Source organism: Pseudonaja textilis, chromosome 3, assembly GCF_049901715.1.
Source record: "Pseudonaja textilis isolate UNSWEBS1 chromosome 3, rPseTex1.2, whole genome shotgun sequence".
NCBI lineage: Eukaryota > Metazoa > Chordata > Lepidosauria > Squamata > Elapidae > Pseudonaja > Pseudonaja textilis.
In genome coordinates, this window is record NC_141992.1 from 63,727,697 (window position 1) to 63,752,092 (window position 24,396).

The following is a 24,396-nucleotide window of genomic DNA, read 5'->3' on the forward strand; positions in this document are numbered from 1 at the left end:
GCAAGCTCCTGGTAACTTGGATGTTTTTTAGATGTAATAACTTTTTATAGAAGGTAGCAACACCACTACCTCTACAAATTTCATGATCTGATCGGTAAACATGATAGTCTGTTACTGTGGTAATGGAGTCAGGGAGAGATGTGTTGAGCCATGTTTCACAGACAAACATGTTGTCGAATTTAGCTGTATTTAGTAAGTGGAGAAATTCAGGTATTTTATTTACCAGGCTTCTTGCATTGAGTAGCTTGCATTTAAGGCCAGCTGTAGTTGGAATTGAGGTAGTTAGGGGCATGTGTGCCTAGTCTTGGGTGATGGTGGATTGGTTGAGGTAGGGTTGTGATTGAAGGTTAAAGCTGAGTTGTGGATTGTGTGACTTACTTCTGATACAGACAGCATGGTAGTCAATGTACAGGTCCTTCTCTCCATTGTCTAGACGTTTTTTGAGTTTGGTGTGGAGTACATGGGAGCGAGCACGTTGCTGTATAGTTAGGTCAGGGCGAGAACAGAGGTTCTTATAGTTAGTGTTGCTTTTGGCAAGTGAATTTATAGTATAAATGAATTTACGTTTGCTTGATTCCTTTTTGCAAATGACCCTGCAGAAGTGTGGGGCCACAGAGCCATCTCTGTTTATGAGCTCTCGGCCAATGTGGGAAATGTTAAGTATTTCATCAGGAGAGATGGTTGATGCTTGATAATCACTGATGATGTTTCGGACAGTTGTGATGTCATCATTGTCATTGATGTCCTCTAGACCAAATAAGATGGCATTTTGACGTTTCCATTCGCACTCAACAGCTTCTCTGATGAGGACTGGGATATCATTATTTGTCTGGTTTATGCTTTTTTGTGGATTGGACTATGGATTGGGTTGTGGTTGTTGGATAGAGATATGGTTTGTAGCTTTTGGATGTTCAGGTTTTTGCATTGTGTCTTTTTTTTCAAGGTTGGATAATCTTTCTTTTAAAGTGTGCAGGGATGCTATTATGGTGTCAAGGGATGTTATTCATGTTTCTATGGTATCAACTCTTTCAAACAGATCCAGTTTGGATCTGGATGATTTGCAGAGATATGGAAACTCATTGGATGATTTTAGGTATTGAATCATTTGCTCGGGTAATCCCAAACTGTCACGATGAGCACATTTGTTACATAGAGAACATTTGATGGAATTTTCATTATCCTTTAGAGTTTTATAGCATTTAAGGCATGTGCAGGAGTCTTGTGGTTCATTGGTGGGGATTACTTTCTCTTTAGGTTATGGTTTGGCATTGGACTTTTTTCATGGCATGGTAGGTTTGTTAAGATGGTACATTGATTAAATTACTAAATAAAACAATTTTGGGTAATCAATATAGCCAATATCACATCAATAATCAATTGCAATAATCTCTCTAGTCAAATAATTTTGCTAAGCAACAATCAGCCTTATCAATTAATTACACTAATCATTAATCACACTGTTCAATTAAATTCACTAATTCACTAATTTTACTGATAAATTAAATTACATGAATCTTAATCTTTTAAACTAATCAGTAATCACACCATTTGCACTAAACACTCTAATCACACTAATCAATTCAAACAATAAATCAATTAAACCATTAATAAATTATTTTATAGAAATTGATTATCTAATCATTGATATAGGTAATGAGGTAGAAAAGTTGTAAGTTTTGAGGTAATGAATTAATCAGTGTTTGATTAAAGTAATGAGGTAGTATTGAGAGTCTGCAAGGGTTAATTGTTTTACTAGCAGCTGTTATTTACTGGGTGGGAGGAATTTATTGCTCCGATGGCTGCTGTTATTACGCTGTAAAAAATAGGCTGTAACAGGATGTTCAAAAGCATGCTGGATTATTGAAAGAGAGCAAAACTCACTGAATTAAAACACTTTAACTACAATCAATATGTCTTTGAATAAGATTGTTTTCCAATAGTTTCGCAAAGTTCTTCAAGTTGAGTAGTAGTAAAAATACAGTCCAGAAATTTGGCTTAACCAATCCAATATGTCCTTTACTTTTAAAGTTACTTCTAGCTGCAATATTTTTTTTTCTTTACTAAATCTGACAGTCACTCCCGATTGTTAATCGCAGCTAATTTCCTCCTTTGAGTCCCACTTTCCAAGGAAAATTCCACTGCAGAAATTGGAGTGATTCTTACCAATACTAAGCACACTGTTACAAGATCTCTCCTTTCTTTTTCATTTCTGTCTTAGCTGCCCTCCTGGCTTCGATTCTGCCATTCTGTCTGTTCTTTTTTTAGTTCGGATGGAGGGGTTTTCTTCGGGTCAGTCGAGGAGACTCTCTTCTCCTCACAACTACCGAAGCATCCCTCTGCCTTTACCTCCCGTCCAGGGTGACTTTCGGCTCCTAAGAGCCTCAGGGCTTGAAGAAATTGGCGGGACTATACGGAGCTGCCGCTTGCCCACACCGCTTCTTCCTTGGAGGCTCGACGCTGAGGCTGAATTTCAGCTGGCTTCTCCCCATCCAAGAGAATGCCAATAGCTTCTCTATTTAAAGGGAAAGTTACTAGTTTTTCCAGAAAAAAAATGAAAATGCTACTAGAGCTTCCTTATATAAGTACCAGATAGGATAGAGGATGATGATCCATAGCATTATAAAAAGCTTCATTTAATAAGATGCCACTCATGTCTTGAAGTTCCATTTCCTGTGTAGTAAGAAGAAAGAAAACCCCTACTGCTTACAAGGGATTTATTTTCCAATTGTTATAGGAAAATACTTAGTCAGCTTTTAGAATTCAAGCGTGCTTTGATAAAGCAGTGCTTTGCTTAATTAAATTTTTATTCTAAGAAGAATAAAAACATCCAGTATTTTTACAATCAGGTTACAAGCATGCTATTATATAAATTGTGGCTTCAGAGGTAAAGAACCCGTTGTGTAATGTTATGTCTGAAGTTGAAACTCAGATATTCCTCACCATTACAAGAAAATAATTATTGCAAAGGCAAGCATCTCTGGCAAAGTGAAATTTGTTATGTTTCTCTAGTTCTGAATGATAGCAAACTCAGCCTTCAGTTGAATTTGCAAATGTAGCACACCTATGTTTAATCTAATTGTAACTGCACAGTGAATTATTTATGGAAAGATGTAAAGAAAGCATGATGATACGACAAACTGATGAACTAGAAGGAATTGCATTAGCATGTAAATAATGAAATTAAGAAAATTAATTTGACAATGTAAATACATGGTCTGTTTCAACACTAATAAGTTTCTTTGCAAGTGCTTATTTTATTTGAAATAAATCAGGATATTGCCTGCTTCCATGTGAATTTAACAGAAACTATTCCTATGATAATTGCAATTAAAATGCGTTTTGCAATAATGAGAACTGGACAGTCACAGAACCAATTATTTATTTTTCATAAACAATGGTATATGTGTGTGATCCTAGTAAAACTATAAGCCAAGCTGCTAGCCCCATGAGGATTGAAAAATGATCACTGGATCAATGGAACATCTTACATAGAGGAATTGATAGGCAGAAATTCTTTCCTTGGAGCACATTGCTGAATTTCAAATATTTGCAAGCAAGTGTTTTCTCTAACTAGGAATAGGCAACTTAGTATGCTATAGATATTCGTAAGCTACAATTTAGACAAGTCCTTATTGGCCATGTTGGCTGAGACCAATAAATACTGAAATAGAAGGGCATCAGATTGCCTATGCCTGCTTTCAGCTGTTCACATCTGAGCAACTTTTCTTTAATTGCTCTTATACATAAACATGAACATATTTTAAAACTTGAACATTTCTTAATATGGATATATAATAAAATATAGTTAATATAAACGTTTCCCCGATTTGCATATTTGTATTTGCATAGGTTTCTAGCCTAATGTTTTGCCAATGTACTTACATATACTAAGATATACACTGCTTAAAAAAATAAAGGGAACACTTAAACAACACAGTGTAACTTTAAGTCAATCACACTTTTGTGAAATCGAACTGTCCACTTAGGTAGCAACACTGATTGACAATCAATTTCACATGCTGTTGTGCAAATGGAATAGACAACAGGTGGAAAGCAGAGGCAGTTAGCAAGACAACCCCAATAAAGGAGTGGTTTTGCAGGTGGTGACCACAGACCACTTCACAGTTCGTATGCTTTCTGGCTGATGGATTGGTCACTTTTGAATGCTGGCGGTGCTTTCACTCTAGTGGTAGCATGAGACGGAGTCTACAACCCACACAAGTGGCTCAGGTAGTGCAGCTCATCCAGGATGGCACATCAATGCAAGCTGTGGCAGGAGCATGGAGGCTGTACCAGGAGACAGGCCAGTACATCAGGAGACGTGGAGGCCATAGGAGGGCAACAATCCAGCATCAAAACCGCTACCTCCACCTTTGTGCAAGGAGGGACAGGAGAAACACTGCCAGAGTCCTGCAAAATGACCTCCAGTGGGCCACAAATGTGCATGTGGCTGCTCAAACGGTCAGAAACAGACTCCATCAGGGTGGTATGAAGGCCTGACGTCCACAGGTGGGGATTGCGCTTACAGCCCAACACCGTGCAGGACGTTTGGCATTTGCCAGAGAACACCAAGATTGGCAAATTGGCCACTGGCGCCCTGTGCTCTTCACAGATGAAAGCAGGTTCACACTGAGCACATGTGACAGATGTGACAGGGTCTGGAGATGCTGTGGAGAATGTTCTGCTGCCTGCAACATCCTCCAGCATGACCGGTTTGGCAGTGGGTCAGTAATGGTGTGGGATGGCATTTCTTTAGGGGGCCGCACAGCCCTCCATGTGCTCACCAGAGGTAGCCTGACTGCCATTAGGTACCAAGATGAGATCCTCAGACCCCTTGTGAGACCATATGCTGGTGCGGTTGTCCCTGGGTTCCTCCTAATGCAAGACGATGCTAGACCTCATGTGGCTGGAGTGTTTCAGCAGTTCCTGCAAGACGAACGCATTGATGCTATGGACTGGCCCGCCTGTTTCCCAGACCTGAATCCAATTGAGCACATCTGGGACATCATGTCTTGCTCCATCCACCAATGCCATGTTGCACCACAGATTGTCCAGGAATTGGAGGATGCTTTAGTCCAGGTGTGGGAGGAGATCCCTCAGGAGACCATCCGCCACCTCATCAGGAGCATGCCCAGGCATTGCAGGGAGGTCATATAGGCACGTGGAGGCCACACACACTACTGAGCCTCATTTTGACTTGTTTGAAGGACATTACATCAAAGTTGGATCAGCCTGTAGTGTTTTTTTTCCACTTTAACTTTGAGTGTAACTCCAAATCCAGACCTCCATGGGTTGCTAAATTTGATTTCCATTGATAATTTTTGTGTGATTTTGTTGTCAGCACATTCAACTATGTAATGAACAAAGTATTTAATAAGAATATTTCATTCATTCAGATCTAAGATGTCTTATTTAAGTCTATGTATTAAACATTTCTACTGTCACTCAGTAAATATTCTATGTTCCATGTAAATAGAAAAATGAATTTATATGCCATATTTTACAAACATGAATTATGTTTACTTCTTTGCCTGTTACTTGGTCACCCTTTTTTTAAGCATGAGGATTTTTTTTCTCTAAAGCAAATGGGAAAATAGAAAATTTTCAAAATCAGAGAATTATGAATGGTAAATCTGTTCCTCCTGAACATACAGAGCTCTGGAAACAGATTTGCCACAACTTCCAAGCTGATTTAAAATAAACCAAGTTCATTAATTCTTTCACACACTAAATCTAATCATTTAAGACCATTAATATTTGAAGAATGGTATGTATATATTGCATTTAAAAGCAAGGATATCATATTAATATTATATAAAATATGACTATGTAAATTTGAAAAAAGTCTTGATTCAAAGACCAAAACACCCTTTTGAACTGAATCTTCAAATAGATTAAATAATTTTTTTTTAAAGAAAAATAATATCTTTGAATAGCTCTGGAAAGATTCAAAGCCTTTGGAGATTTGCTGACTTTCTAGCTTTGTAGAGAGAGCTTGCAGATTTTCTTTCATATATAAACTAAGCTGGGGAGAGGGCTGATGTTAATGAGTACCGGGTCAATGAATGTAATCACTGTCCCAAATATAGAAGTGGTACTCCCACAATCTCACTCAATTGCTCCTCACAATATTCCCTCAATTTAGGTGGCATCACCAAACAGAAGAGGGACGGGGAAGATATACTTATTCCTGTTTTTTTTCTTTATTTTTGTTTTACATCTACCAGGGGTGTCAAACTGGCGGCCTGCAGGCTGGATGAATCATGAGCAGGCCATGTCCACCAGGCTCCACAAACCAAAACGCTCAATATATCACGTGATGCGATCAAGTTGGACACCCGTGATCTCTCCCTTACTACTTTTCTTTAATTCACTTCTCTATCTGATTTGTAGCATAGATCCTTCTCATATCTGTATATAATCCATAGCTCTTTTGTAATGTCTCATTGCTTCCTATTAATCATAATAATTATTCATACTACTTATTTTGTTTTTGCCTGAGTAGGTCACTTTTCATATCTTGGTCTGAGATAATCTTGAATTCATGTTAGACTGTTCTGCATAACTTTTTTTTTTTCATAACACATTGTATTATATACTGAATAGAGACTGTATACACGAATATTTCTCAGTATTTTTTTTAAAGTTTCTATGTAAGTATATGCAACATGGTATGTTATGTTCAGGAGATGCTAACTCTGCCACTGAGCCAGCCAACAAACTTATAAAAGAGCTTACATTTTAAACAATTTTTAATTTTATAAAGTTACAATATGATACTTTTTATAATGTTTCAACACAACTTCTCTTATGAATGGACAATTTTCTGGCTGTTTTATCTGTTTTTAAGAGAAATGCAGAAACATTTTAAAACTGCATTGCAGCCCAAACCTTGAAGATATCAGACTGAAAGTTTAATTAATATCCTTTAAAGGGTTATGTTCTCACATTTCTTCAAAAAAAGATAGCAGTTGCAGGCATTTTCATGTTACTCCATCATAAGCTATAGTCCAATATTTTATTACATAGACACGTTTATTGGTCATCTGCAAAAGTAGATCATTTTTCATTACTTGAAGTGGTCATAATTCAAATCTAAATAAAATTCTTGGAGGCCTAGAATTCTTTTAAAATCTATGTCACCAAATCATTAAGAATTGACCATTCATAGGTTGCATTGTAGGAAAATTATATTCCATAAAGTGTAACATATAATGTTTTACAATGAATCTTGTTAGTTCCCATCTGTCATGTTATACTGGTATGTGCTTTAATATAACATGAAAAAAAAATATTCCATTGCTTTTCCTAAATGCAACATATTTTTTTTAAAAAACAGCATTTTTCTGCCTTGTTATATTAAGCGATCAATGTCTTCTTAGACCTTTGAAAGATCTATGAACAATTATTTTCACAACTAACAGAGAATTAGCTTACCTGAGTGATTCTACCAAGATTTTCCTCTATGTCCAACAACAGGTTTCCATTCTCCAGCTGTAATGGATGATTGATGAATATGAAAATGGATGATTTATGAAAAATGACATATACTATTGGACACAGCAATGATGAGTTCAACTATTATTGATTTAACAAATGAGCAAAAGCCATTCCAATAGTTTTTATTAAAATGCTTTTGCTCATGTTAATAATAACATAATTAGATTGAATAAATACTGTGTATGAGATTAAATTCATGCCAATGCAATGAACTGAAAATGGAGCATGAACACATGTGTATATTAGAATTCAGAATGAATCTACAGTTCTTCTGTGGATATAACTTAAGATCACACCTATTTATGCCACTCATAAGAAAAAAGATGAAATAAGTAGGTAGGTAGGTAAGTAAGTAAGTAAGTAAAGTTTTCACTCTCTTCCCAGGAATGAATGGGAGTAACTGGTTTATCATATAAGAAAGTTGAGAAAGGATAAAAGTGGTCATGTTTTCTATATATTATGCTCATACTACTTGTGTTTTTCGTATGCATCCTTAATTTTTTTCCTCAAAAGGTAAAAAGATATGTGAGAAAAATAAATCATACAATTGGAGAAGTTATAATAACCTCATCTGATGCTGAATAGGCATTTATCCTTTAATTGTGCTTCCATGATGCCTTTTGTTCTTCTGTCATGTTCAGAGATAATAGCAATGGAAATAGCACTTAAACTTATATACCACTTCATAGTGCTTTATAGACCTAAGGTTTACAGAGTCAGTTTATTGCCCCTAACAATCTGGGTACTCATTTTACCAACCTCGGAAGGACTTTGAGCTGGTGAGACTTTGAGCTGGTGAGACTTGAACTGCTGGCAGTGAGCAGAGTTAGCCTGCAATACTACATTCTGACCACTGCGCCACCACAGCTCATTCCATTCCCCCACCTTCCCTGCAATTTGGCTCCCCTTATTACGTATTCCTATCATGACAGCTTGATTACACAATATACCCTTATCATAATCAATCTGGTAGCTCATTAATCCATAGTAATCACAATTTGTTACATAAACATCATTTTTCAGGGATATATAGCTGTTGCTTTTTAATGTCTTCAAGTAGTTCTTTTGAATTTAACAGGGAAGAGCTGAACAACCAGGCATACATAGATAGCTAAGTTGCTTAAATACATACAGACATACATATTTTTCTCTTGACTATTCTAGAGTGACCCTAGTTGTTGCTATCTGGATTTCTCCTTAAAGGTATCACACATAGGGCTTGGTTATACCAAGTTGATTTATTGCATGATACATTTTCCCAAATCATTTTTATTCAATGTTATCAGTATGATATGAAATCTGATTTTTGGAAAAATACAATTTAACTAAATTATTCAGCAAGACTTTACAAAACGTATACGGTTCATTTTGCAATTTTATTTTTAACTATTGCAGACTACCTTTCAAAACTGTTTCTGCTTTTCAGAAGTTCAGAGTTTCAATCAGAATAACAACATTCTAGTAATTAAAATATGCAAGAGTCATAATTAGAATTCAGAGTAGTAAATGATATAAGGAGAGGGTAGAATATATGTTTTTAACCAAAGATTTAATCTAATAAAAACAGATCATTTGGGGGAAGCAATTTCAGTTAATTCTGAATGACTGTTAAATCTGAATTGACATTATTTGTATCAATGCATGTTACGAATGTATGTTATCAATTTATTTCATTTACATCATCATACAATTGAAGCTTTTAGGGCAACTGCATCAATTTATACCATTTGCTTCATCACACAAAATATATTCATAATGAAAAAACACTAAGTACATTAGTTATATGTATAGCATAAACTAATACAAACTATGTAAATTATGTCATTTGTCTGGGCTATTTCAGAAACAACAGTCATTATTTAGGTATTCAATTTGAACTAATTGTAATTTGTTGGATCTGAAGTCTGCTAAATTTGGACAATTAAGCTTTTATTGCAATTAAAAACTTTCATGCAGCATACAAGTGTAAAATTAAGACTCCAATCAGTGATAAGCGTGATAGAACGAAATTTCCTTTTCATGACACCAAAAAGATGATAAAGTTAGCACTCTTTTTGGAGGAGTTATCCCTAAATGGAGAACTACTCCTGGAAAACCAATGTGGTAGAGTAATTAAGATGGCAGAGTAAGAGTGTGATAACTTTGGTTCAGAACTACCATTATCCAAGTCTGCTATCTGACCATGGGCCAGCCATTCCTTTACAGCCCATGCAGGAATTGCTGTTATTTGGGGGCGGGGGATGAATCAAGGGAAATTCCCACCCAAGTCTGATGCTCCTGGAGGAGAGTTGAATATAAATCTAACAACTAAAAAGGACTATTTCTGGATAGCCAACAACATCTGGGTCCTATATTCTACCCTCCCCTTTTATCATTTACTACTCTGAATTGATGATCAATCTATTCTGGTCAACCTGTCTTCCAAAGCACCTGAAGACAGGACAAGAAGCAAAGGATGGGAACTAATCAAGGAAAGAATCAACCTAGAACTGAGAAGATATTTCCTGACAATTAGAACAATTAATCAGTGGAATGACTTCCCTCCAAAAGTTGTGCGTGCTCAAACACTGGCGGTTTTTTAAGAAGAGATTGGACAACCATTTGTCTGAAATGGAAGAGGGTTTCATCTTTGAGCAGAGGGTTGGACTAGAAGACCTCCAAGGTCCCTTCCAACTCTACTGTATTATTGTTATTATGATGATTTGGTGAACAGGTAAGAATTTGTGGGATAAGGCATTCTTTTAAAGATAGTATCCCCAAGTCAAGGATATCTTTATACATTAACACACTGAATTTGGAAAGAAAATGAATGTGTGACAATGGAAACTGTAAAATGAAACTGGCATAAAACTGCTTCAGTTTGGATCAGATATACATGAGATCTATAGACTTGTATCAGCATTTAATTTATTTACACCCTTTACAGTATTTTATAGACTTCTCCAATCCTCCAAGACTCCAGTAGTTCACAGAAAAGCCAACATGAAATAACTGAAGCAGTATTTAAAAAAACCTCACAAATCAACCAAGATTACTGACACCCATAATCAATTTAAGCTAGCTTGAGCACTAGGAAGCAGTTTTTTCAGTCTTGCGCAATTCATAGAGAGATGGAGTCAAGTACAACTTCAAAGTGTGCTTAATTGCATGAGGCCTATAAACCCACTTTGCAAGCTCATTTTCAGGAACGTAGGGAGAGGAGCATTACATATTCTGGTTTTTCTCTTGAATTTTCTTTTGAAAAATAAAAGTTACAAATATGAACTATTTTTTATCCTTATGAACTTCTCAGATTTGTCCCCTTTTCTGCTTTATTCTTTATTTTTGCAAGATACGATGGTCATTGTACATGTACCCCATATGGACTGAGAATACATGACACATGATAGACACTCTCTAGATGTTTTCATTATATAGGCAAATTCAATATTGGCAAGGTGTTGCCTGATGTATCCTGGCTATCCTTGAAAGGTACCAAGAACCAGCACAGTGAGCATAAAATAAGTATTATACTCCATTGGCAATAATCTGGCCACCATTTTTTGTAACAGTTGCAGCTTCCAAGTCCTTTCTAAAGGCAACTCCATGGAGAATATGCTGAGTTGTAATTAGGGTTTCTATTATATTCACTAGAGCATCTGTTTGAGATAGGCTTACAATTTCCCTCTTTTTCAAAGACTTTCCTACTGATTTATGCTAGTAAAAAGAACAATATGTCAGTGCAATTAAAGGACTAAGTGATGTACAGGCAGAAACTATACCTATTTTGAAAGGAACAGGAAACTGAAGACACATTAATAAATTACTTTGGCTCAAATCACAATCATTGGCCAAATCTAAAATTAAGTTCTGCTAAAACAAACAGACTTTATTTTTATTTCTTCCCTTTTGAACAACACTTTGTGTTTTGTCCCTATTCTTCTTACTGCCCTGCTGTCTCATAGGGCATCCTCAACTGTGTCACTGGAACTGATTGCTATTTTGAAGATGTCCCAGGAAGCAGAGAACAGACTAACTAGGGAGGAACATTGTGCAGAGTTCAACAGAGCATTAGCAAGACCTCCCACAAAACAGTTGCCCAGCATGTTACTGCATGTCCCAAGGGTCCAATTATCAAGTAGCCCTTGGGCTGCGTCTTCCATAAGTTCTTGTTCTGCATCACTTGCTGCAGAGGAAATACTTCCTATGGGTGATCCATTAGTGTCTATTAGACCATGGAAATGTCTTCAGTTGAGATTTTCCTGGGCTGCACTGCAGTAACTGGGAGCAAATATTTGCTCCTCTGTGTCTCTACCTTTTGACATTTCCATAGAAAAGATTTTGTCAGTTAAAGTAAACAATCTTACTCCCAGCACCCTGCATGAAACTATGAGAAGGTATGTGATTGCAGGATCCTTCTATTGGCTTCCTTATGTGAGGAATGTAATTTTTAATCAGTTGACAATGCGTCTCACATAGATAAAAATATATAGAAACAAAGCTGATAATTAAGTCTGTAAAGAATATGTGACCAAGCTACAATTGCATGAATTAGAAGCCCTGCTAATAAACTTTGAACCTTTCTGTATCAGCATATCAGAAATAAATATTTTATGTATTGTAAAAGATGTATATGTGTCTCAGTGGGTAGCTGTTGCATTTAAATCTTGCTGCATCAGCATGTCAGAAATAAGCATTCTTATTTAGTCTCATAGATGTATATGTGCCTCAGTGGGTAGATATTGTGTGTTGTAGCCAAAGTATCTTTGTCCTGGACTTTATGTGTCATTCTAAAATGCTGAGGACATCTTTGTATTAAAAGGATTAGGTATATATGAAAAAATTTAATTTAAAATACAGACATTCTATTTTTCTGTCTCTAGTGGAGTCATTAAAACAGTAAAAGACCAAGAACTACCACTACAAAACAGCAGTAATATTAATTTTTCAAAAGAAATGACAATCCTCAGTAGGCTACTAATGATGTTACTACGGTATATTAATTAGCTAAGACCCAATTTAAATTTGATTACTGGATCTTGCAAGAATGAATTTGAATGTGAGATTTAGAAATATTTTTTTTTATTCAAACCAATTTGAGATCCGATGAAACAGCCTTATAATGGGAAGAATATAACTGCTTTAGCTACTAGGCTTCATTTTTATTGTATTGTATTATATTTTTGTTTGTAGAATAGCTCAGGTTCAGGGCATACTAGCAAGTTTAGCCTCTTCTGGGAACATCAGTTATAAAACATTTTTAAAAGCCTGAAGTATTTACGTTATGATATCTACAGGTGAAACTCGAAAAATTAGAATATTGTGCAAAAGTACATTTATTTCAGTAATGTAACTTAAAAGGTGAAACTAATATATGAGATAGACTCATTACATGCAAAGCAAGATAGTTCAAGCTGTGATTTGTCATAATTGTGATGATTATGGCTTACAGCTCATGAAAACCCCAAATCCACAATCTCAGAAAATTAGAATATATTACATGCAATCAATAAAACCAGGATTGTACATAGAACAATACCGGACCTCTGAAAAGTATAAGCATGTATATGTACTCAGTACTTGGTTTGGGCCCCTTTTGCAGCAATTACTGCCTCAGTGCAGAGTGGCATGGAAGCTATCAGCCTGCGGCACTGCTGAGGTGTTATGGAAGACCAGGATGCTTCAATAGCGGCCTTCAGCTCTTCTGCATAGTTCGGTCTCATGTCTCTCATCTTTCTCTTGGCAATGCCCCATAGATTCTCTATGGGGTTCAGATCAGGCGAGTTTGCTGGCCAATCAAGCACAGTAATCCCATGGTCATTGAACCAGGTTTTGGTGCTTTTGGCAGTGTAGGCAGGTGCCAAGTCCTGCTGGAAAATGAAGTCGGCATCCCCATAAAGCTCGTCTGTGGAAGGAAGCATGAAGTGCTCCAAAATCTTCTGGTAGATGGCTGTGTTGACCCTGGACTTAATGAAGCACAGCGGACCAACACCAGCAGATGACATGGCTCCCCAAATCAACACAGACTGTGGAAATTCTACACTGGACTTGGCATCTTGCAGTGTGTGCCTCTCCATTCTTCTTCCAGACTCTGGGTCCTTGGTTTCCAAATGAGATGCAAAAGTTGCTCTCATCAGAAAAGAGGACTTTGGACTACTAAGCAACAGACCAGTTCTGTTTTTCTTTCTGTCAATGCTTCTGACGTTGGTTGTTGTTCAGGAGTGGCTTGACAAGAGGAATATGACATTTGAAGCCCATGTCCAGGATCTATCTGTGTGTGGTGGCTCTTGATGCACTGACTCCAGCTTCAGTCCACTCCTTGTGAAAATCCCCAACACTTTTGAATGGCCTTTTCCTGACAATCCTCTCCAGGCTACGGTCATCCCTGCTGCTTGTGCACCTTTTTCTTCCACACTTTTCCCCTCCACATAACTTTCTATTAATGTGCTTTGATACAGCACTTTGGGAACATCCAATTTCTTTTGCAATTACCTTTTGAGGCTTTCCCTCCTTATGGAGGGTGTCATGGATGGTTTTCTGTGTAACTGTCAGGTCAGCAGTCTTTCCCATGATTGTGATTCCTACTGAACCAGACTAAGAGACCATTTAAAGGCCCAGGAACCCTTTGCAGGTATTATGGCTTAATTAGCTGATTAGAGTGGGACACTTTGAGTCTAGAATATTGAACCTTTTCACAATATTCTAATTTTCTGAGATTGTGGATTTAGGGTTTTCATGAACTGTAAGCCATAATCATCAGAATTATGACAAATCACGGCTTGAACTATCTTGCTTTGCATGTAATGAGTCTAGCTCATATATTAGGTTCATCTTTTAAGTTGCATTACTGAAATAAATGAACTTTTGCACAATATTCTAATTTTTCAAGTTTTACCTTATATACTACTAAAACTTGCATTGTCATGACTTTTAACTGAGTGAAATAGTGCATCATAGGCAGTGGTGGGATTCAGCTGGTGCAACAATTGATTTGTTTAGCGTGTGCAGCATTTGAAAACCGCCCATTTTAATCTCTAATACTGCAGCTCCAGTGAGTAAAACAGCTGAGGCGCGGCAAATCCACTGTGCTGCACAAATCATCTCAGCTGCCAAACATGGAAATAAAGGACAGTCTAGTGCAGAGGTGGGTGGGCAGGGCCAAATGAACCCAGAACCACCAGTTTGCCTGAACCGGGCTGAACTGGTGGATTCCCACCCCTCATCAACAGTTTTTGGGCAACAGTTTTTGAATGAAGGTAGCTCATATGAGCTAAATTACAGAATGCATCCAAAATCAGGAACTCACAATTCCTGAGGGAATTATGTTTAAGAAAATTGTGGCTGCTTCAGTGCAACTGGCTGCTACTGTGTGCTGGGATGCTGCTACGGTCACATAATCTTTTTCAATATTCCCAGTCAAACTTGCAATCCCTTGTTCTCTCCCTACCCAGCAGTAACCACTTACTGCCTGCTGGAAAGGGAAGGAAAGGGGTAAGGGAAGAAGGAACTCCTGCATACCATTCTTGACTAGGACTGTCCCCTGCCTTCCTTCAGTGATGCATGTTGCTCTCCTCATTTGCATGGCACCCTCTTTTGTACCCTGTGCACCCTCCCTAACCTGCATTGCCCCCATGCACATTCCCTGACCTGCACAGCACCTCTTGCGCACCCCCATTCTCATTTCCCAGCCCTCCTTAATGCCATCCTCAACAAGTGTAGTAACTCTCACACACCCATAACCTCTATGCATTCTTAACTTGTGCCAACATGCACCCCACTTGACTCATACTGTACGTTTTAAACACCCCCCAAGACTCCAACACACTGTTTCTTGATCCACCCAGCACCTCTCATGAACCTCCAGGCATCCTTCCTAGCCTATGTCGTCCACCTGCATGGCCCCTGCCCCCCAATCAAGTGGTTCATCTCAGGCACACACCCTTCTTAACTCACAAGGCACCTCTCACACTAAGGGAAAAAGGGCTGCTTTGTTGGGTTAATTTGCAAAGCACAGGACTTTCCCTCAGCATGCTATGACTGGAGGGAAAAAGCCTTTTTCTCTCAGCACACATTTTGAAACCTGAGCTGAGACTGCTGACCTGGGGAACAAATAGGGTAGCTAAGAGGCAATACAGAAAGAGAGGGAAGACCTCCTTTGCCCAAAATTTTCCCCAAAGTGCTCTTTCAAAAGGCATCTGGACTTTGTTTTTCCCTTGAGGACATTTAACTTCTCATCCAAGAAGCTGACCAAGTTGAAGAAGCTTCTTGGATGAGAAGTGAAATGTCCTCAAGGAAAATCAAAGTCCAGTTGCCTTTTGAAAAAGCACTTTTGGATCAACCATGACTTCAAGTTTCAAAATACACACTGAGGAAGGAAAAAGATGCTTCTGGAATTCTGCTACGTGGCCTGGCCGAGTAAGAGACGATTGCTCTCCTTCACTGTCCCCAGCTCCTGAGCTTTGCAGATCTTCATAAGCAACTGTGAGAGGTGGTGGAGGACTGTGTGAAATCCAATGGGGAACAAAGCAGGCCCAGTCCCTTTGGGGGCCTGGTAGGCAGGAGGCAGGAGGAGGAGGAGGAATAGATAGTGGGTGTGCTATGTGTCTCTAAGATTGGACATAGGGGTAAATGACTAGGTGGGTTCTGTAGAGTTCATAACTTTGAAATAAACTAATATATAGCTTTTGGGAGGTCCGTGGTAACTCTGAATGGTCGATTAAATGTTGTTCATTGAGGATTACCTCTATTAAGTGAAACTGTACGGTATAGAATAATTCAAAACTGAATGTTATTCTTCATTTCAGGAACAATTTTAGTTTGGTTGATCATTTAGGTTGTGCGTAGGTGTGTTTATCAGGAATTATTGGAAGCTTTGAACTTTATATGTAGCTTCTAGGCATGCTAGAAGAGTCACTGTTTCTGAAGGAGCTCAAGTTCTTTTGAACTACCTTGGAAATTAACAGGAGGGCAACATAATGGATAGTTGAAAGTAGAAGAACTTTTTTCAGTTGATTATACAATCTTCTGAAGGACTTTACTCTCTATAGTTAAACTAAGATTTTACTGCTGTGAGTTTGCTATAGGAAATAGTTAAGTATGGACTGCTTAAAGTAGCCTATAAGCTTTTGTGTATGTATGCCTTCATGTCTCTTGGAGACAGTCTGCACTAATTCTTACAGTGTCCTTAGCAAGACTTTTGGAAGTAGTTTGCTATTGCATTCTTCCTCTAGGGTTGAGGGAGCGTGAGTTAAGGTAGGGCTAGAACTCAGACTCTTGGTCTCTAGCCTCTTAACCACTATACCAAATTGGCTCTCCTATAGTTTTAGGTGTTTTATTTCCCATTGTTCGTATTGTTCACTGAAATTACTTAAATGTGTTAATTATATAACACATCCTGGTGTTTAGTTCATAACTTGGAAGTTGCATATAAAAATTTGCACACAGTAGTCTGTATGCTGCCTTCAAGCTTCAGAATATCTATTAAGTACTTGATTACATTTTTAATACTTAAGATCTTTGCAACAGGAAACATTTGAGCAAATCATAAAAATATCTGTCTTGATCTAATGGATGGAGACACCAATTCAAAAATGTAATAAAGTAGTTAATTGCTTTGTCTCTGTACTGAAAAATGCATTATTAAAAAGTCTGTTTAAAACTGGCACATTTTAGAATTGCAAACTGGAAGATGAGAGAAAAACTGTTTCTTAACTCTGTTGGATTTTCATTACTCAGTTGCATGACTTATTTAAAGATCTCCTTTGCTGGTAGAGCAAAAGGACTGCCGATTTTATTAAAACGTAAGTACATACTCATGAACAGAAAATGTTATACTTCTAACATAACTATTATTGCTTAGAGTGAGTTATATCCTGTCTACCTGAACATATTTTTCATTTGTATGAGCAAATGAAAATTCTGTAGGTTCAATAATTATTGCAATAAACAAGGATTGGAAACCTCATATTGAAATATGATTTGCATTAACTATGGTTTACTATTACACAATAGCCCGCATCAAACTTATTCTTCACACTAAATCCACCTATCTATACCTTATATCAGAAAAGATGCCCAAAAGTTAAGAAGATACTTCAATCTTTAATTCTGTCAGGCAACACAACAAAGACACAAAGTTTTCCTTAAAAATGAGCAAGCAAACAACAGAAACAGAAAAAGAAAAGAAACATTACTGTTTTGGCTTGCCAAATAAGATAATGAATAATAACAAAAATAAATTTAGGTATTTTACAGATAACCACACCTGATATTGAGAAAATAAATGTGATAAAGCGGTTAAAAGCCTAAGACTGAGGGAAACCAGTTGAAATCCACTTATAATTGTGGAAGCTCACTTTTGATTATGGACTTTTTATTCTTCCAGGCTAACCAATCTCAAAATCATGATGAAAATAAAATGAAGGATATAGCAATAGCACTTAGACTCATATACTGCTTCATAGTACTTTACAGCCCTCTCTAAGTGGTTTACAGAGTCAGCATATTGCCCCCAACAATCTGGGTCCTCATTTTACCAGCCTTTTAAGGCTGAATCAACCTTGAGCCTGATGAGATTTGAATTGTCAAACTGTAGGCAGATGGCAGTCAGCAAAAGTTGCCTGCAGTATTGCAATATAACCACTGCGCCACCACAGGTCATAACTGTAAGTTTCTTTGAGTTCCTAGAAAACAACTTGTATGAAAATTAATGAGGTAAAAAAGGGGAAAATATGTCGGAGAATTAAAAAATCATGCTCAGCATAGAAATATGAATAGATCTTTCCCCCCCTCCTCTTCATGGTGTTAACACAATGAAGTGAAATGAAAAAACAGGACAATTAAAAATTGATAACAGAAATTATTTCTTTATATAATTGATAGTTTAACAGCATAATTTGTTTTCATTGCCCAACAATTAATCGCTTTAGAAAGGCCCTGAATAAATTTACCGATGAGATAACTTGTTATTGGTTGCTAGCTTTATTAGCTTCAGACTATTTCCTGAACCATTGCAGGTGCTACTAGCTCCCAAGGAACAATAATGAAAAAGGACAGGCTATTCATTAGTTTACTGAACAAATCTGATTTGTCACTACAGATAGTGTAGTGACTTGACTTATGACTATTTGTTTAACAAAATTTCTAAATTACAATTGCCTTAGAAAAAAGTGACTTGATCTGTCCTTGAAGTTATGACCCTCACATCAATCCCTGGTCACATCTGGGCGCTTGGCAATTGGCTCATATTTACAACAGTAAATCATGTTATCACAATCTGTGACCTTCCCAGCTGGTTTCCAACAAGTCGTTGTTTAACAACTGTAAAAATAGTTGTAAAATCAGGTCATGTGACGAGTCACTTAATGACTACATCACTTAACAACCAATATTCTGGTCTCAATTTTGATCATAATTTGAGAACTATCTGTATATAACACTGAATGATAAACTAAGTGGTATGGTCCACCAAGGTTCTTATGTTACAGAAATATTAAGAAAGGAAGGCTGGTCGATTGGATATAAGCATTATCTATAAATCAATCTTAGATTTTCACCATGATGATCTGTTTGTAACCTGGTCCTTCAGGTTTTCCAATGGTGCATCCATTGCAGTTGTAACTGAGTTGATCCACTTCACTGCTGAACCTTCTCTTTCCTTCCACTTTCACAGAATTATAAACTTGCCAGAAACCAAGGTCAAAAACCTGTGAATTTGAGCCTGGTCAACTGTGTCTTGAATGAGAACTCTGAATTGATTTGTTCAATGATACATCTATTTGTTTCTTTGGCTGGTTGTTGTATTTTCAAGATTTTTTTCCAACTCCGAAGTCCAAAACATGAATATTCCTTTAGTCCTGCTTCTTCAAGTTCCACTTAATAATAAAACTGTCTATTTAAAAGCATCTTGCTGATTTTTTTCACTGTCTTCTTTTTCTCCTTGGTTTGGCAACAAATTCCTTTCCTTCCCATCTGCTCATTAACTAGCTTTGTATCTGGCTGCCTAGCTGCACTGTAGTTTTTTTTAAAAATCTACAGATTTACTATACTCTTTATAGCTCATGGTATATACGTGTGTGTGTGTGTGTGTGTGTGTGTGTGTGTGTATGTATGTATGTATGTATGTATGTATGTATGTATGTATGTATGGTATTCACCTTTGTTCGGGTTTTTCCCACGTCATTATAGTTGTTCTTATAAAGTTGTAGCAATGTTTAGAAAAGAAATAGAAGAGATGATTCCACCGGACTGTCAATTAGAAATGAACTTCACACAAAAAGATTCCTCCTAGACCAAATTAACAAAGATCTCCTCACACTTCACCTCAGACTCAACAACAAGATTTACCCCGCACTTTGAGCACATCTGGGACATCTTATCTCGCTCCATCCACCAAGGCCACATTGCACCACAGGCTGTCCAGGAGTTGGGGGATGCTTTAGTCCAGGTGTGGGAGGAGATCCCTCAGGAGACCATCTGCCAGGAGCATGCCCAGGCATTGTAGGGAGGCCATACAGGCATGTGGAGGCCACACACACTACTGAGCCTCATTTTGACTTGTTTTAAGGACATTACATCAAAGTTGGATCAGCCTGTAGTGTTTTTTTTCCACTTTAATTTTGAGTGTAACTCCAAATCCAGACCTCCATGGGTTGCTAAATTTGATTTCCACTGATAATTTTTGTGTGATTTTGTTGTCAGCACATTCAACTATGTAATGAACAAAGTATTTAATAAGAATATTTCATTCATTCAGATCTAGGATGTCTTATTTTTGTGTTCCCTTTTTTTGAGCAGTGTGTGTGTGTGTGTGTGTGTGTGTGTGTGTATGTATGTATTTCAATGAAGTCTCATTCATCATCTTCAGGCTTGTATCTTCGGCTCTGTGCTTCTCAGAGTAATGTGAGCTTGCAGCTGTTTCTTTCTTTTAACTGCTAGTGGGGGTGTGACTTGATTGGGTGGGGGCCTGGCTGTGTTCTCATTGGTTGGGGGTTTGGCTGTGTTCAAACTCCTCCGAGCCATACATGAAGTGAACTGACACCCACCATGAAGATGTAGCACGACCACGAACGCGAAGCCAAACAGCAGGATCACGGCTCACCAGCTCAAATCCCCCAGCAACTAAGACTAACCTGAGCACAACCAAGCCCCTGCCTGAACAGAACACACCTCCAGCCAGTCAGAACACGGCCAACCCCCCAACCAATCAAGTCACACCCCCACTAGCAGTTAAAAGGAAGAAGCAGCTGCAAGCTCACATTACTTTGAGAAGCACAGAGCCGAAGACACAAGCCTGAAGATGATGAATGAGACTTCATCGAAACGTTGCCTAGATACTTCCAATCTTACGCAGGAGAAAACCCGAATAACCAAAGATCCACATACAAATACCCGCGAGAACCTCAGAAAACATATATATATATATATATATATATATATATATATATATATATATATATATATATATATATATATATATATATTTGCAAACTATTCAAGAAGTGATTAACATTTCAGCTTATTTGCTGACTTGACTCTAATAAAGGTATTCAGATAATTAATATGTGAATCGATCCATTTAGGTTTGCATTAGTCGACACAATCTACAGTCAAATTAATTCTAAATTCCCTCTATGTTGTATTTGTTTACCTTTAAATCACAGTCTCATTAAGAGGTAAAAGCTATGACCAGGAAAAAATACTAAAAGCAGTCACATTAACTACACTAATATCTTTATACCATTTTTCCTGGTATGATTCCCTTTAGGCACTTTGAAAAATCTAAACATTTATGTATTCTTGCTGTATTGAAGATTTATGTATGATCACAATAATGAGAATCAATTATCAAGTTTTTGAGGTAAAATGCATCCTCAGGCTAAGTATTGTGAACCAAGGGTACTGTTTAAAAATGAATAAACAGCACACTAAAAAATATTATATATTGACTGTTTTTTCAAAGCAGGTGATCAGCAAGGAAGCACATTCGGAGAACTGTTTGAACATTTGGTAGCAGGATTGCAAGGGAAATAATGGGTAAAGCTTTTTTTATTATTTAATAATAGTATTTTATTATTTATTTATTTAACTTGTATTATGCCTTTAATATTTTTACAAATAACTCAAGGTGGCAAACATATCCAACACATCTTCCTCCTATTTTCCCACAACAGCAATTCTGTGAGGTTTATTTATTTATTTAGCGCATGGCACATGTTAGCCAGGGATTACTGAGGTGGCAGGCTGCCTCTGTGAAATTTTTTTTTCAGGCACTGTTATCTTTATCCATGGGACACCTGAATGCCAGTAAGCATTTGGGGGAGGCTCCTTTCTTGTCCCTACACGTCCCTACCATGACCCCTATACAGTCATGGTAATCGAGCCACCATCCTCAGTGGTGCATAGGCCCAGTGTCTTTCCACATGAGCCACTGCGGCCCCTTACCTGAGAGGTGAATTGGAATGAGAGACAGTGATTGGGCCAAAGTCACCCAGCAGGTTTTCATAGCTAACTTGAACTAGCTTTTATGGCAGGACTTGAACTCATGGTCTTTTGCTTTCTAGCTTGGTACCTTAACTACTAGACCAAACTGGTATGGGCAGGTTTTGATCTTTACATGTTATTTAATGCTGAAGATTCAGGCAAAAGTATAAAGGTATAAACTTAGATTTATTGCTTTTATCATAATTGTTTCTTCCCTTGTACACTTTTTTTGTTGAGCACAACATACACATAATTTGTTGTGAATTAGTGCTGCCTGTCAAAGCCTGATAATTGATTATACACAGATTTTCAGCCAGGAGAAAAAGTCAAGGTGGTATATTAAAGACAGTACACCAGAAATTGTTCGTCATTGAATTTTGCATGGTACTGGTGACAGAACTGCATCCTTTGAAACATCTGAGGCCAGCAGTTTAATGGTTTCTTTAAAAATATAAGTTAAGAACATGGAACTGCCTCTGTGGCAAACACCTTATTGCTTACACAAATTATTGTGTAATCTGAATTACACAATTCAAAATAAGAAAACCCTGATATCTGAAGTCACTATCTCCAACTGCTCAATAGTTGGGATAGCCCAAGTTTATAGAGCTATAAAACCACCCACCCAAAATGTCATACAAATATGGTGAATTCAAATCCAACATTAATTGATAACTTCTTCTATGAATATACATAGCCATGATTGTTAAGAACGAATAAATGACTGTGCTGCAGATAAATATGCATACACTGGAAAACATGGATATATTTACAAAGCTGAACATTTTTTTTTACATTAACATAGCCTGCTAATGCATTTTATATTGTAGAGAACTGAGTATGTAGTTTCTGTTTAATAATTACAGAAAATCCTTGATTTATGACTGGTTGCTTAGCAATCATTTAAAATTGTGATGGACTTTCCCATGGCTACTTATGATTTGGATTCAAAGTGCTAATGACTGGATTAACACCTCCCCTCGTCATGTGATGGTATTTGGGGTTTTTGGCAACCACCCTGAATTTACAGTAGTTTGCAGTGCCTTGTGATCATGTAACTATGATTTAGATTCCCTTTTCTCCGGAAACTGGTGTCTATTTCTAGTTTCTCACAAAAAACGCCCACTGCAGGCAATTGTTTTTCTTAATCACTGGCATATTTGTTTAACAACTGCTACAACCACTGGAAAACAGGTAGTAAAATCAGGTGCGGTCACTTGATGACCTGCTTAACAACCAACATGACATCTGGCCATAATTTGAGGCTCAATTATGATCATAAAGACATATTGTATAGCAATATTTTTCAATACAGTGGCTATAAAGGTAGAGAAATAAGGTAGATGAAATCGAGGCAGAGAATGCATGTCTTTGTTTACACTAGGCATAGAGTAAGCATTTTGAACACAATATGCCTATAATTCCTGGATCATATAAACTTCTGGCCAAAAATAATCCAAATTCCACATTGAAAATATTGTAACTCTATTAAAGTTTGCTGTCTTTATACTACAATTTGGCCAAGATCCTATGACTGATACAGTTCTCTTGCCTGCTCCAATGCTGTAGCACTATACTCTTGTCTAATTGATTCTTTTCCATGCCATGATGCAGAGACATTTCATTTCCTGCTGCTACAGTCTGGAAAGAGTATTTTGGATGCAATTTATTTCCGGATTCTTTGTTATAGGGAGAGACCATGTTGCTGTATCATGCTCCATTTTATCACTTTCAATAAATAATCTCTGCTACGTTAAGCAGAAATGCTATGTTCATACATGCAGAAGTTGTTGGACACAATTAAAATATTTAATTTTAAGAAAAAAAAAGTTCTTGATCTAACTCGTCCTTGCTCACTCACTTAAAAGTCTTTAAAATGGATCAACCAAGGATTAATTTATCCTTAATTTTTACTTTCTCCTGATTCTCTAGTCATACCAGAAGAATTCAGATAAAATATTTCAAGGCTAGTAATAACTACAACTAGTGATGGCAAATGGAAAATTCAAAAGATTCATTTGACCTTTATGATGCCACAAATCAAGTCAAAAGACTTTCGTCCATTTGACAGGTGCATAATGATATGGTGCAAATTTCCTGATATCGCTTTTTCTCTTCTTTGTTTAAACATAACAAACTGTAAATTTAGGTTGAGAACAAGAACCAAAACTCAATGACAACGAATATGATTTGCATGCAGACAAATCCTAGAATCTATCTCAAAAATCTCTATGACTAGGAAACATGATTTTGACATCCTGGTTAATTACTTCTTTTAGTGAAAACAACACTGAGTTAGATAATAGTCAGACATAACTATGCGGTTTCATATATTGAAACGGAAAAAAAAAACCAGCTGGAAAATCTGACTGCAATTAATCCTTTTAAAAATGCTCAGAGCTTTAAGTTTTTAGAAAAAGTGCAATATATCAGCCT

At 37.1% G+C, this 24,396-nt stretch overlaps 1 protein-coding gene across 15 annotated transcripts in view; it reads right to left on the reverse strand.

The window, feature by feature from the left end:
- The window catches only part of DAB1 (DAB adaptor protein 1), a 726,322-nt gene that overhangs the window by 23,811 nt on the left and 678,115 nt on the right, over positions 1-24,396 (reverse strand). For 11 of the 15 annotated variants that reach the window (XR_015742881.1, XM_087929975.1, XM_087929978.1 and 8 more), the window contains one exon: positions 7,438-7,494. The exons of the other annotated variants lie outside the window; for them this stretch is intronic. Coding sequence is in view for 10 of the 11 variants with exons in the window: in XM_087929975.1 (XP_087786101.1) it covers positions 7,438-7,494 (57 nt within the window). In the remaining variant the exon portion in view is untranslated. The remainder of the gene's footprint in view (positions 1-7,437; positions 7,495-24,396) is intronic. 15 annotated transcript variants of the gene reach the window in all.